This window comes from Vigna unguiculata, chromosome 9 (assembly GCF_037176805.1).
Source record: "Vigna unguiculata cultivar grain cowpea cultivar isolate G323 ecotype 2 chromosome 9, ASM3717680v1, whole genome shotgun sequence".
NCBI classification, from domain to species: Eukaryota; Viridiplantae; Streptophyta; class Magnoliopsida; order Fabales; family Fabaceae; genus Vigna; species Vigna unguiculata.
This window is the reverse complement of record NC_140800.1, coordinates 32646211-32662130: the sequence shown is the minus strand read 5'-3', so window position 1 is coordinate 32662130 and position 15920 is coordinate 32646211. Positions and strand designations below refer to the sequence as shown.

General features: G+C 33.0%; 1 protein-coding gene across 1 annotated transcript; it reads left to right on the top strand.

Moving 5' to 3' along the window:
* The first annotated feature begins 12007 nt into the window (after positions 1–12007).
* On the top strand, positions 12008–15362 carry LOC114163909 (cytochrome P450 714A1-like). Its single transcript, XM_028048296.2, has 5 exons — positions 12008–12484; positions 13168–13394; positions 13711–13967; positions 14180–14561; positions 14651–15362. The coding sequence occupies exons 1-5, from the start codon at positions 12169–12171 to the stop codon at positions 15074–15076; spliced, it is 1608 nt and encodes a 535-aa protein (XP_027904097.2). The 5' UTR covers positions 12008–12168; the 3' UTR covers positions 15077–15362.
* The last annotated feature ends 558 nt before the right edge of the window (positions 15363–15920 follow it).

Here is a 15920-nt window from a genome sequence, read left to right as displayed (position 1 = left end):
GCTATCCAACTTTCTTGGTGGGAAAAAAGAATTTAATATTTTCATAAAAAAATATTATAAGCTTTTACAAATTAGAAAATGTGAAGGAAAAAATATCAATGTTTTTAACAAACTATAATAGTTCTCTACATATTTTCAGAATGGTACGATTATCATTGTCCACACAATAAAATATTAGAAAAGTAGAGTGGTAAATTTTATCTCTTTTATCTCATGATTTTTCATTTTAAGAAGTTTATCTTACATAGAAAACACTATTATGTGGGGGACAATCATCATCATATGCCTTTTTAATACTATGACACACCATTGAAGTGCCAACTAGCTATCCTATTCATTGTCACTAAAACCACTGCATGTTGTCATTCTAGGACCATCAGTCCCAACAAGTAAAACTCATCACAAATTATTAACATGTCAGTTTAAGAATTAGAGTTAAACAAATTCAGAAGCCAAAATGTGCAAAAAAAGTCATAAGACAAGAAAAATTCTAACCATATTTTACTTGCGTAGCTTACTATCTGTTCATCAAATTTCCATTTCAACCTACGAACTATTAAAATCAAAATTGGAGAAAAGGAAAAGTATGGAATAACTAATGGAATATTTTTCATTAATTCAGTGCGGTTGCAATTAAGCCCATAATTCCTTGAGAAGGTTGAGATAACACAACTGAATATTGGTACTGCATTACAATGAACAAGTTTATTACCAGCATTATTGCTAAGGAAAAACGAAGGATTGGTGATAAAAATTTCCTATATAATTCAGTTATGAACACACAATTCAAACTAAAGAACAACATGTTATAGATCAGGTGTCAAAAATTTAGTTAACTCAGACGGTTAACGAATCGGAGAAACGCAATTTTATGAAAACTGTGCAGACCAGAAAAATTGTAGTTGCCCGACGACTAGAGCTTGGTGCCCAGCAGAACCAAAACCCAAGACTCGACGCTCGGCGGTAGGAAACCATTGCTCGGTGGAACCCAAACCCGAGACTCAGGGCTTGGCGGAAAGTAGCCAACGCCCGACAATCCCTATTGCGCGAAAATACGAAAAACAACATTTTTTCATGAATAATGCATCTGTTTCACACATACCAAGCATCGAAACCATGCACAAGCTTACCAACCATCTCATATCCTTCCTAGCTTTCCCAACCTATATCACTTTTTAATTCATATCCACATGACCAATTAAATCCTTATCTCATGATATAGTCCCTTCAATCCTCTCACACCAAAAAAACAGTGCATACACTATGATGAAGGCGTGACCAACCATGATACCTCCATAGAAGCACCCTCAAGAAGGATCACTAGAAGCATGTCTAGAGGAGAGTCTTCTATTCCATCACCTTTATCTTTGTTTTCCATTACTTTAGTTTGAATTCCCTTAGAGTGTGTTTGGATAGAGTATTTTAATGAAGTAATTCATTTTTTTGAAGAATTTAGATTTCTTTGTAATGAAATGCTTTGTTTGGATACAGAAATTAAAAAGCATTTCAAATGCAAGCATTTTTTTTAGGGATTTCAATAAGCTAAATTAGTAGAAATTCAAATACCCTCAAAATAGGTGAAATTTGAAATTCTTCTCACTCAACCTCACATTCTAGACTCTTTGGTAGGCCCGATGACACAAACGGGACCGACGATTCAAACGGGTCCGACAACCTGAATGGGCTCAACGATCCAGACTGGTCCGACGACCTAGACGGATCCAATGACCCGAATGGACTCGACGATCCAGACGGGCTCGACAACCCAAATGGCCCCGACGAACCAGATGGGTTCAACGACCTGAATGGGCTCGATGATTCAAACAGGCCAGTCTGTTGACCCGAATGGGCCCGATGACCTGAATGGGCCTTACGACCAGAACGAGTCCGACGACCCAAAATGGCCCGATGACTCGGACGACGCAGACTATCCAGACAAGACCAATGATTTAACGGGCCCGACAATCCATACGGGTCTGACGGCCCAAACGGGCCCGACGATCCAGATGGGCCTGACGACCTCGAATGACCCGGACTACCCGACGACCCGAATGGGCCCTTCCAAACCTTCGGGCCCAACGACCCGAACGGGTCCGACAACCTAGACAGGTAGGACGACCTGGACGGGCCCGACAATCCGGACGAACCCTTCCAAACCGTCAAGCTCGACAATCTAGACGGACCCGACGACATGGACGGTCCCGACGACATGGACGGTCCCAACAACACAGATGGGCCCGACGACTCAGACGGGTTAAACTATCCGGACGAGCCCGACAATCCAGACGGGCCCGACGGTTTGGAAGGCCCGTCCGAGTCGTCGGACCCGTCCAGGTCGTTGGCCCGTCTAGGTCGTCGGGCCCGTTTGGGTCGTCAGACCCGTCCGTGTTGTCAGGCCCTTCTTGATCGTCGAGTTTCCAAATTTATCATGAACTCAAAACATAATTAAATCTAAAATAAATATTGTTAAAATTAAATTTTATCTCACAATAAATTCAATTTTTTTTCCAAACAAAAAATTGAAATGTAAGGTATTTTAATTTCCTTATCCAAATGAATTATTTAAAAAATAAATGGAATTTAATTGCAAGCAATTCAAATACAAAGCATTTTAATTTCTAAGCATTGTTGAAATGCTCCATCCAAGCACAAGGTTAAGTTGGTTTTTAGTTGACTTATTTTGGTTGACTTGTTGACTTTGACTAAAGCTAACCTTTGACCAAGATTAACTTAACTTAAACCAACATGCTAATCTTTGTTTGTCTTGTTTTTGTAGGCAATTAAAGAAAGTAGAGCATGCTAGGTGGCGCATGGTGATTGGAGCATGTGGATGATGTGGAGGAGAGAGAAAAGCAAAAAAGCATAAAGTAAAAGCAAAAGTAGACATGTATCTTGTCTCCTTTTGCCATTTTGGATGATTCCTTTGAAAGCTACTTGATCTCCTTCCCTTTTTGGCATAAAATCCTCATGGAAATGCATCCACCAATCAATGCCTCTCATTTTGGCCGTGTGACATTCCTAGCCTAGGAATTAGGGTTTGCTAGTTAATCCCTTTCATGTTTGTGTTTTTGCTAAAGGTCCCCTATGGACTTTTATTTAAAGGGGGCTCCTTGTCTTGTAAAATGGTTGATCATTTTGATGTTATAAACCTTGTGTTTCAACCACTAAATTTTCGTGAGCTTTCCTTCCATGAAGTGAGACTCACCTTTGCCTTATCTTGCTTGCAAGTGGCGGCACCATTCACTCATCTCTAGGGTTTGGTTGACTTAGATCCCCCCTATGAGTGGCATGCTTCCTCCATTGCACCACATTCTATGCTTTCCATTTTATTTGTTTCTTCTTTCATTTTTGTTCTCTAAGTTTTGTTAAAACCGTGTGCTACTTGAACTTGAATCCAACTCTCTCTTACCTTTTATGAGCTTGAGAAATGAACCTTCACATCTAGATAACTTACTATCTTAATGTCTAGTGGGAATTTTCGAAAAGCTTTCTTAAACAACTTCACCATATTCGTAAATCTAAAAGGAAACAAGATAATCCTTCATCATTTGGTATCTAGAGCTCAAGTTATCTTAAATATGGTGTTTTTCTTGTGCTAACCTTTGTTTTGGTGGCTTTCTTGGCTTGGAGACCTCTCGGTTTTGGCTTGTTCAAGTGGTGTGCACATTTTCTTCCCACTCCACAAGAGTTTATGTATCCAAAAACTCATCTTTTGATGTATGTGCTTGTTTGAAGTGAGAATATAAAGTGTATGGTTTTCCTTGCTTAAAAACCGACAGCATTCTAGTTGTTACCATGCCAATTTTTTTTTCTTCACATGTTGAAAGTCTTCTTAAAATGTTCCTAGCTACGTTTGAGTCTCTTGTCATATGCTTATTTGAGTTTTCTTGTCATATGCTTATTGCATGAGATTTATGCCTTGTATTGTTGTATGCTCCTTGAAATTGATTTTGACCTAATTTTTAAGGAACTATGTGTTCAAGACACCCTAAAATATCCTTCTCATCATCTTAAGCACCTAGTTTTGAAAAGAAAAAGTTTTTTCCATGGCAAAAACCTATTTGGCCGAGAGCTTTTATGTTGTTTGGTGATTCCATTTGGCAATTTTTACTAGGTGTTATGCTACCAAATTTTATGCTTGGATTTTGGGTGATGTTGGCAAATTAGTTCCACCTTTTTACATGAGTTATGACCTTTCTTGGTGTATGCGTAATTTGAGGTATAATCTTGGCTTGTTCAAATGCTTTCTATGGAGTCTTTAAAAGTGATTTTTCTTGCTTTAGTCTTTTTCAAGTTTTGTCTTTAAAACAAATTTCCTTATAAGTTTAACTTTCTTGTTTTTAAGTTTTGTTTGCTTGTCTTTAGGTAATCTTTGTTTGTCTTAATTGTTTTCATTTTCTTGCTTTTCTAGAGTGTTGTAGTCGAGTCACTTGTCTTGCTTTTGAAAGGTTTTCATCAATTTAAGGTGTCTTTCACTTGTTTGGAAGGATTTGAGTGTTAGCCTTGCTTGTGTGCTTTGGAAGTGTGACCAAAAACACTTGGGTGCATTTGAAGACCACACTTGGTCTCGATTTTAACTTGCTTCTCTTCCCTAACCTCTTTCTTGTCTCAGCTTTTTGAGTTTTGGTGTAGGAAACATGAATATGGAACCAAACTTGGAGGTAGAAGAGGAGGAGGAATCGACTTCACCTTATTCTCCTCCCATGGTGACTCCTATGGTCCAAGAAAATGAACAAATCACCCTTGCCAACATCCTACGTGAAATGGAGGTTAGTAAGAGAGAAACTAATTGAGGGCGGATAGGAGACAAAGTGAGATTTTGCTTCAAAAACACATTCAAAGGCTTGAACTTAGAGAAGATGAAAGGAGAAGAAGGAGATCTTCTTCCGAGGATTCAAGCTATGGTGGAAGAAGAAGAACGCACGACCATGATGGTGGGGAAGGCGCAATCAACTCCCACAAAGACAACCTCCACAAATCAAAATTCCAAAGTTCAAAGGAAAGAATGATCCAAACATCTACATTGAATGGGAGCAAAAAGTGGACCAAATTTTTAACATTCATTTAGTTAGTGATCAAGAGCAAGTAGATTTCGTAGTCTTAGAATTTGAGGATTATGCCATGACATGGTGACATCAATTGTGTATGGACAAAATTAACCAAGAGCCACCCGTGACTTCTTGGATGGACATTAAAAATTTGATGCACGTTAGATTTGTTCCTTCTTACTATAGGAGGGAGCTCTATTGAAGCTCCAAAGGCTTCAACAAGGGTCCATGTGTGTGGATGAATATTACAAAATGATGGAGTCCACGCTTCTCAAAGTAGGACTCCAATTTGAAAGTGAAGAAGAAAAGGTTGCTAGATTTGTGAGTGGGTTTAAAACAGAAGTTCAAGATGTAGATGAATTGTATGAATACTCTACTCTTGATAAAATTTTACACTTGGCCCTAAAAGTTGAAATTCAATTGAAAAAGAAACAAGAGGCCAAGAAGAGTACTCTTTACAATGACTACTACTCTAGGACTTGGAAAGGAAAAGAAAGAAAGGATGAGAAAACATCTTCCAAAGACCACCCACCTAGGTCAAGTGCGCCTAAAGTTTCCCATGAAAATCCAAACTCTTCCCAAGGTTCAAGAACTAGTTCCATAAAATGTTTTAAATGTTTGGGATATGGTCATATTGCTTCAAATTGTCCAACAAAAAGGAACATGATCTTGAACCCAAAAGGAGAGGTTGAAAGTGAGCATTCTTCTCCTCCCTCCCCTAAAAGTTCTTCCTTCCACACTTCTTCCTAATCTTCAAGTGAGGATGAAATCAAACCCAATGAAGAAGGTTTATTAGTGGTTAGGCGCATGTTAGGCCAAGTGCCCAAAGAATTTGAAAACCAAAGAGAAAATATTTTTCACTCAAGGTGTCAAATCAACAACAAAACTTGCTCCCTCATAATTGATAGTGGAAGTTGTGTCAATGTAGCTAGCACAAGGGTTGTGGACAAGCTTGGCTTGAAAACCATCCCTCATGCCAAGCCCTATAAGCTATCTTGCCTTATCTTGCTTCTCCAAGGAAAAGAGAAACACTTAAGTACCATCAATCATGCATATAACACACTTCTTTATACACCAACTCCCCAAAATAGTAGCACTTCAGCACTTTTTATGTTAATAGCACACAATCAAAGGTGCACATTCAAATAGAAACCACAACGTGCCATCACGCAACAACCAAGAGCGAACCCTGCTTGGCAATTCCAAACTGCTGCCTGACAGTGCACTAGAGGTGGCTTTTTCGTATTTTGGGGTTCATTTGATGTCAAATTTGTAAAAATGGGTCTGTTGAATATTTTTTTGCAAAATAGGGTCAAGTCGTTAGGATGGAGGATGACATTACACGTGAAGTTGTCTTCCACCCAGCTAGTTTCTTTTTTTAAAAAAAAAAGTGAAGTCATACTATGAAAGGCCGATTTCTATTCACATTAAAGTGAAGTCGTCATTATACATAACGACTTCTCTTTTCAGTTTTTTTTTTTATTAAGTTTTTTTTTAACATTGAAGTTTTATATTTTTTTTTTGTATAACAGTGTGGTTTTATGTTTTGTCTCTATGATAGAGTGTACTCATGGAAATGGTTTACAAAAATATCCAACCATAATGGCCTGGAAACTTATTAATGAAATTAAATGCCTTTCTAATCATTTAGGACACAGTTCAGGTTCAAGGGCTTTATATATAAATATGGATGTCAAAATGGACCAGGCTCGCCAGCCCACCGAGAAAAGGGTGGGCCGGGTTGGAATTTTCAACCCGCCTACCCGTTGTAACCCGATCCACCTAGCCCGCTAGTTTAGTGGGCCAAAACAGGCCAGCCCGCCCTGGCCCGTCAACCCATTTTTTTTTAACTTTTTTATGTTTAAAATTAAAAATAATTAAAAAATAATACTTTTTTATATTATATATATATATATATATATATAATAGATTTATAAAAATAAATTTAAAAAAAGTTAAAAAAAGTTGAAAAAAATTTAAAAAAAAATTACAAAAAAAAAAGAGGCGAGCCACCCCCTCGTCCTGCCAACCCACCCTAAGACGAGACGAGTTACATTATCCAGCTCGGTTATTGGTGGCGGGTCAGCCCGACCCGTTTTGGCGGGCCACAGGCGGGCTGGGCCAAAACAGGTCGAGTTGGCCCATTTTGCCACCCCTATATGTAAAGCTGCAACTGCAACGTTAACAAAAATCGTATTTAATTAAAAAAAAATTAAAAAGTGAAGTTGTCATGTACGAAGACGACCTCACTTTTTTACGTGAATATAAATCGGTCTTTCATAATACGACTTCACATTTTTAAAATAAAAAAGGGAAACCGGCAGGGTGGAGGACGACTTCACCTGTAATGTCGTCCTCCACTCTGACAACTTAACCCTATTTTGCAAAAAAAAAAATATTCAACGGACCCATTTTTACAAATTTGAGATCAAATGAACCCCAAAATACAAAAAAGCCACCAGAGGTTCATGTGCAGAACCTCATTTTCTCCACCCACGAAAATGCCCAAGCCCCAAATACGTTACCCACTCATGCAATTTCACAAAAAAAAAAACCAATTATGCTTCCAACATCCATACATCCTCAATTATCTCCATACAAACACGTACATATAATTTTTTTTATGCAACACATGGGCACCAAACATCATGCTCATGAAGGAAACAAAAGTCAAATGGCTAAAGATACAAAAAACTCCCCTTACCTCTTTTCCTGCTGCTCCACCCTTGCTCTCGCTAAAGATGACCTCCTAGATGCTTCTCTTTGCCCATAAAAAACTTCAACTTTTACCTCTAACACCAAGCACCTTACTAACCATCTACACTCTCCTTAGATCTCCTTTTGATGCTCTAAAAATTCAGCCACGCTCATACATGATGTACACAATAAAATAAATAAAAAGAATATCACACTAATGACATATGTAAGATTCAAACTCAAGACCTCCTAACACAAACAACGTTCTTAACCACTTAAGCTACCATTATTCTTTATTATAACTTAACAACATAATTCTTTTAGATATATTTCTAATCCACAATTATTGTAAATAAATATTTATTTATTTATTTAATTTTTCTGGTTTTACATGATACATGGCAAGGATACTAACTTGACACGTAATAGTGACACTGACTTGACATGTGACACTAACATTATCACGTGTCACATTGTTACACGTGGACAATTTTTTTAAAATTAAAAAAATTAAATCTTTTTAAAAAATTAAAAAAAAATTGAACAAAAAATTATGAAGTGACATGTGACAGTTACCGTCATCCCCTTTAACAATTTAAACGACGTCTAGAAAAAGGACTAAATTGACCATAATTTATAAAAATTAAAACTTTTTAAATCTTAAAATAAAAAACAGAATGAAAAATTAGGATCAATATATTAACCCGTAAGATGTTGATATTATTTTTACATATTTAAATAGAAGATATGAATATAATTATTAGCTGAAGTGATCAAAATAGTTATATCTAATATTTTATAATTGATTTTTAAATATTATCAACGATAAATTTAATGGCTTTAATATTGTTCTTACTTATTGATTTAATAGCTTACTTTCAAAACTGTAATTTCAACAAGATACTTCATTTAGTTATAAGTTACTTTTGACAAAATAAAATTATATAATAAATAATATTAATAATACTTTTGTAATTATCCTTTCCATTGTAAGTTGAAATTCGTAATTACAATCAAAGTGGAAAGTGAAAGATTATTTCACATCAATCAGAGTTCTACATATATAAAAACAATTTTTTATCTAAAAAAAGAAAACATATTTTCACATTAACTTTTTTAAATATTTTAGCATCACTTAGTTAAGTTCACATCTGAAAACACATCAAATATTTTCATAAAAATGTTATTCAAAAAGAAAGATAATAATAAAAAATATATGACTCTAAATCAAATTCATACATTAAAAATATAATTTAAACAACTTGAAATATAGAAAGTTTATAACTATTATGAAAAAAATCAATAACAATCCTGATTGACATAATATTATATAATTTATAATAAATCTTATTTTTTTTATATTAAGAAAATCAACTCATATTTTCCTTCCTAAAAATATGAAAATACTTCAATTTTATATATTTTGAAACATTTTCTCCATCTACTTGTGTTTAAATTAGAAAATGTATTTAGGAAAGTGTAAATAAGTAGATATGAGGGAAAAGAAAGATGAAAATGAGATTATTTGAATTAAAAAAAATTAGAAGTAAAAGAAAAATTTGTGAAAAATTTAATAAATATAATAGATAAAAAATATTTTAATATATAAGAATTATATTTCATAATAAAAATACACTAAAATCAATTATTAATATCTAAATAAATTAATTTCATTTTTTTATTGTATTAATATTTTATTTTAATTATCTACTTATTTTAAAATAAAACTATATTAATATTTTATGTTTTCAATACACTCCTCTGCTTCCGTGCATTGAAACTTTGGTAGATGTATTTTTTCTGATTGAAACTTGTTAAACGTGACTTTCACACATTATAATAGATAGGACTAAAAGAAAACCTAACAATTTGGGACTCAGAAAAAACTTAGAAACCAATATAAAACTACTCTTAAAACCAATATAAAAAACCCGTGTTTGTTTCTACCTAATTTTTTGGAAAATGAATATGAGAACCCTGGACGAGGTATCCAGTGTTATGAGTGATGGAATCTTCACAACTGTATAATCCACACTTGAAAATGACCACTCAATGAATACAAGTTGAAGGGCCTGTGAAGTCTCTTGAAGAGTGCACCACATTGTAATCACAAGCTTCCACCATTGATTTTCATTAAAAGTTTCTTTTGTTTGTTCCAATGCATAAATTCTTAAAGGAAGGTTCCAATGAAGAAAACACAATTTTAATGCATTTTCTATCATTGGAAATATCAAAATTTCATCCCAAAACTTTAATTTCCAATCAATAGAACATTGAGATATCATTATTATTTTTAGATAAGTACAATATATGTGAGTTGATTTAAATTTATAAGTGTACAATTGATTCGTCTATATCAATACACATAATTAGATATAATTAATAAAATATAGTTAGGTTAAATTATTCTAACTCTACTATCTTCTATCTTCTAAATTTAATTGATGAAAAAAATGAAAAAAAATTAAAGTCCCTGAAGAGAAAAATAAAAAAATTAAAAACATAACAGGATTTATAAAATTGATCTAAATCATTAAAATTCTAATTTATATATAAAATATAACTTGAATTTTTTTCATTTATCATTTTAAAATGGTCCAAGCAATTAATAGGTGGATAGAAGTTGAAATAAATGCTTAAATTTATGGTCAAGAAATAACATGAATGGTACTTCAGAAATTATGTATTGAATCTGCTTTAAATAAAGGGGAAAAATGATTTGACACTCCTACAAAAAGTATCTATCATATTTGGACAATAATAGAAAAAAAGGAAAATAATAACAAAACATATTAAACAATAAGCTGTAAAAAACAAATGGTAAAAAACTAAAAGGATTAAATATATGAAAAGTGAAATTCATTTTTATTCTTGATTTTCAATTTTAAAAATGTATAAATATAATATTTTTAATTCAATTTTGATAATTTTTTATGTATTATATAATTTTTTATATTTACATTTAAATTATTTAAACTTATTAAATATTAGTATGAAACACCGGTTAATATAAAAAATTAATATTATTAAATTAAAAAATATTTAAAAATTAAAATTTATTATTTTTAAGTATGAATTCTTATTTCGTATTTAAACTTAAACCTAAAGTAAAATATAAAATAAATATTATTGTGGTGCAGAAACTCTGAGAAGCAAATACCAAATACCTAAAGAACTTGAAACTATAAATTTATTTGACCGAAGTCAAAGTAATCAATTGAGGAAGAGAACAGAGGAGTAGGGTAATAGACTTCCTTTTTAGCCAAAAAAGTTCTGATTCAGTTCATTAAATAATTTTACCTTCTGGGAAACATATCATTCTTTATTCTTCACTATAAAATAATCCACAAAAATCTCATATAGAAAATAAAATAAAAAGAAAATATAGTTTAGCTAAGTTTTCTTTAATAAATTTTAATAAATTATAATTTAAATAAAAAAATATTTTATTATTTTATTTTAATTAAAAAATAAAAAATTAATCTATTTTAATTTTATTTATAAATTTTTGTCAAATTTATAAATAAATTTTATCAAAACATAATTTTCTAAAATAAAATAAAAGTAAGGAAGGACCTCTCTACATAGAGTAGGTCTGTTTCTCTATAACTTTAAAGCTGAAAGGAATATGCTACCTACACTGTTATTAAACTAACATATCATAAAATGTCCGTAATATAATATAATATAATATAATATAATATAATATAATATAATATAATATAATATAATATAATATAATATATATATATATATATATATATATTAATTTTCATTTGTTGTGCATTTCCTTTCAAACTTGTTAAATCTTATATAAAATATATTAATAATGCACATGAAAAAAAGAAAAAAAAAAGAATGGCTAGTTAAGTTCACAATTTAATTATAATTGTTCAGTCATCCATTACAATTGTCATTTTGAAAGTTATGTAAACAATGATTTTGTATTGTTTGATAGGTATTAAACTCTACAAATGATAGAAGATGCAAGTCCTCCGTGTTAAGCACTAATAATTTAATAAACAAACAATGCTTATCCTTAATAATAATCTGTCTTGTGATCCATTAATAATGTGAACATATGATATTAGTATAATATAACATCATGGTAAAACATTCATTCATGCATAGATGTATAAATATAAATATTTTGCATGTCACTCCAGTCCTTTCTCTTTCGGTTCTCGTACCTCGTGATTTTTATATATAAAATCTGTTACCATAAGCAACTTGTCTCTTTTTTCCCACCCTCATCTCCATGTTTAAATATATATAGCAACACTCCACAACAGAGCAAAATAACCAGCTTTTGCTCCCTGACATACTAATATATAATATAATATATTATGTGCTGAGCAAACTCTCTGGTGTGCTATTTAAATCACAAGAGTGAAAGGAAGAAGCAGCAGAGAGGAAGGTAGAGATGGAGGAGGTTTTTGTTGAGATGAAACTGGTTTTTTCAGTTGCTGTTGTGGGGGTTCTGAGCTGGATACTGTATGTGTATGGTAGTTTGTGGCTTGAGTCTCAAAGGGTGAGAAAGAGGATACACATGCAAGGAATAAAAGGGCCTCCACCTTCTTTTCCGTATGGAAATCTATCTGATATGCAGAGAATTCAAGCTCAGGCTGCTAGTCTAGCCAAAGCTTCTATTTCAACCTCCAACGGTTCTGATCAGTATGTGGCTCATGAATACTCTGCAACTCTCTTCCCCTACTTTGAGCACTGGAGGAAACAATATGGTACTCTTCTCTTCTTCTCCTTCTACTTTGTTCTCATTAATCTTAACCAGTTTTTTGGAGATAACATGTAAACAAATCTGGTGCTGATGATGTTTGCCAGTTTCAAATCTGCTTAAAATCAAGCACTACCACCCTCTATGGATTCATGTCATGTCATTAATATTTTTCAGAAAAATGGATTCATATCATACCTTAACTGTATGGCAAATACATTTGGAGTTCTCAACTTTACAGCTATTGTGTTTAAATTGGGTACTCGTGGTCCTATGCTGTAGGCTATATAGCAACTCCAAGATTTATGTATCCTATGGATTATTTTGTCTCATATTTTCCTCTTCTCTTTCTTTCATTATTCAACAGAAAGTTATACTAACATGTACTTGTACAGTTTCAAAGAGTTTTGACATCGCATCCTTTATCATATTTCCTTTTAATATATTATGTAACATAGGTTAAATTTATTAAAAAAAAAAGTATAACTCAGATAGTTCTATAGTTTCCCAACAAATGTGAATAATAATACTCTAAAAATGTGATGTTAACTGAATGGGAACCATGTAAAAAGACTAGCATAAGTCTCTCTACTATTATAGTATTATGATCGAAAGTTGTACAAAAGGGCATGCATTGTGCATCTATTCTAACAGTTAATGATTAGGAGATATGAATATCTGGTCTTGCAGGTCTAGTGTACACTTACTCCACTGGGATGAAGCAGCACCTGTATATTAACGATCCGGAACTAGTAAGAGAAATGAATCGGTCCATCACTTTGGTTTTGGGTAAGCCTACTTACTTATCAAAAAAACTTGAACCTATGCTTGGCAATGGAATTATCAGAGCCAATGGTATCAGTTGGTCACAGCAGAGGAAACTTGTTGCAGCTGAATTCTTCATGGATAAAGTTAAGGTATGTATAAATTTTTAACTATCTGTCAATACCTTAAACCACCACCCCTTGTCTATTTACTCTTTTTTGTTCTTTTTATTTTTTTCAGTTTATATTCTCAGCTAAAAGATATAATAAATGTTCAAATTAATTTTTACAAAAGCATATGAGATATCAATTCCTTGGAAAAATTAATTATTTAACTAACTATCCCACTTCTGTAATTTTGAGGAGACTTTGAGAAAGTGTTTATCAAAGAGTAGTTAACATTTCTTATATTTATAGTTTAGTAAATGACTCTTGGTAAGACAGTGAAGTTCATGACTATGTATTGCAGGGTATGGTGCACTCAATGATAGAGTCAACTCAGCCATTACTACTGAAATGGGAGCAAATTATTGAGAGTCATGGAGGTGGCAAAGTTGAAATTAAAGTGGATAAAGATCTGAGAGGTTTATCAGCTGATGTTATTTCAAGGGTTTGCTTTGGCCATTCTTATTCTAAGGGAAAGGAAGTGTTCTCCAAGCTTAGAAGCATGCAGAAGGCCATGTTCAATCATCATGGTGGTGTCCTTTTTGGCCTCGGCAGTGTTCGGTATGTCAATCTTGTATTATTTTAAAACGGATAAAATTTGTTTTAATCTTGACACATAAAAATGCATCATCGAATGCTGATTATTTTTATCTAGAGTCTATATTATAACCTTGAGTGTGTCTTAAAAGCTTTATACATGCACATCAAAAAGTCCCTACGAATGGTGATAATAACTGTGGTCTAAAAACTTATTGATTATTATTTAATGGCAGTGAGAAACTGAAATTCTGGTCAAAAAAGAAAAATGAGATACTGAATTTGGAGAAAGAGATAGAGTCACTGATATGGGAGTTAGTGGAGAATCGCAAGAGAGAATGCTCAGAGACATCCTCATCGCAGAAGGATTTGATGCAGTTACTGTTGGAAGCAGCCACGAGTGATGAGAGTCTGGGGAAGGATTTTTCCAAAAAGTTCATTGTGGATAACTGCAAAAACATTTACTTTGCTGGTCATGAAACCACTGCTGTTGCAACCTGCTGGTGTTTGATGTTTCTTGGTTTGCACCAAGAATGGCAAACTCGAATAAGGGCTGAGGTGGCTAAACATTGCCCCAATGGTATACCAGATTCAGATTCTCTCCCTCTGTTGACAACGGTACGCTGTTTGGTTTGCAAAAATCATATAATTAGTCTTGCATTTGCATGTCGTAATCTTATGAAACTGCTCTCTTTATTTGTACATAGCTGGGAATGGTGATTCAAGAAGTGCTACGTTTATATCCACCAGCAGCCTTTGTGTCAAGGGAGGCAAAAGAAGATATCCAAATTGGAAACCTCGATGTTCCTAAAGGTGTTTGTTTGTGGACTCTGGTCCCAACGCTGCACAGAGATCCTGAAATTTGGGGAGCAGATGCTAATGAGTTTAAACCAGAAAGGTTCAGTGAGGGAGTTTCCAAGGCCTGCAAGTATCCACAAGCTTATGTGCCATTTGGGTTGGGTACTCGCTTGTGCTTGGGAAAGAACTTTGCAATGGTTGAATTGAAGGTTGTGCTAGCCCTTATCATCTCCAGGTTTAGCTTCACTCTCTCTCCTAATTATAAGCATTCTCCGGCATACAGAATGCTTGTGGAACCGGAACATGACGTTGATATTATCATTCAGAAGATTTAAGAGGCTCGTATCTGATCACACCAATAATAAATAAACTCTAGTGAACCTGCAAGCATTTGGGTACACCAATAATAAATAAACTCTAGTGAACCTGCAAGCATTTGGGTTTTCTCTGTCATACGTGTGTTCTCTGATGTAGACACAACTATTGCTAAGGTTGTACTAGAGTTTCGTTTGGACTTAATTCCTTTTCTTTCAGATGTTTATTATGTATTTGTTCGGTTATGAATTGAGGTCATGCATAAACTTGTGGTGGGGAGAATAATTTAAGATTTTCTTTTTGCAAGCTTTTGTTAGAAAGCAAGAATTTTAAGATTTATAATTTTATTTTGTTTTTATCTCAATTCAACTATAACCTTTATATCATGAAAAAATCTCTTTGTTTTTATGATTGAAAGTTTTTTTCAAACTCCAAACTCTTTTTAAGATTTTCTCGTGATATATCAACATGCTTTAATGAAGTTGTCTGTTTTTATAAAATCTAAATCTTTCATGTAAGATAAAAGAAAATCTAGATAATTCTATATCATTCATTATATATAATAATAATAATAATAATAATAAAAGAGAAAAAGATATTATATACTTAATTGAGTAAAATCAAATTATGTTTATAGAAGATTGTAAGTTTTGTATAATAGAAAGTAATTGAACAAAAAGATTTTAACATGTTAAGTTAATCGTATTAAAATTTCAAAACAATTTCACTTAAATGTAGAGGGCAAGAAGTTTTCTGAATAAAAATGGAATTAAAAAATATTAACAAAATTATAAAAAACATAGAGTAGAAGTTATATAATTCTTCTTCACAAAACTCACACCTGAAATGTGTAGTACAGATAAT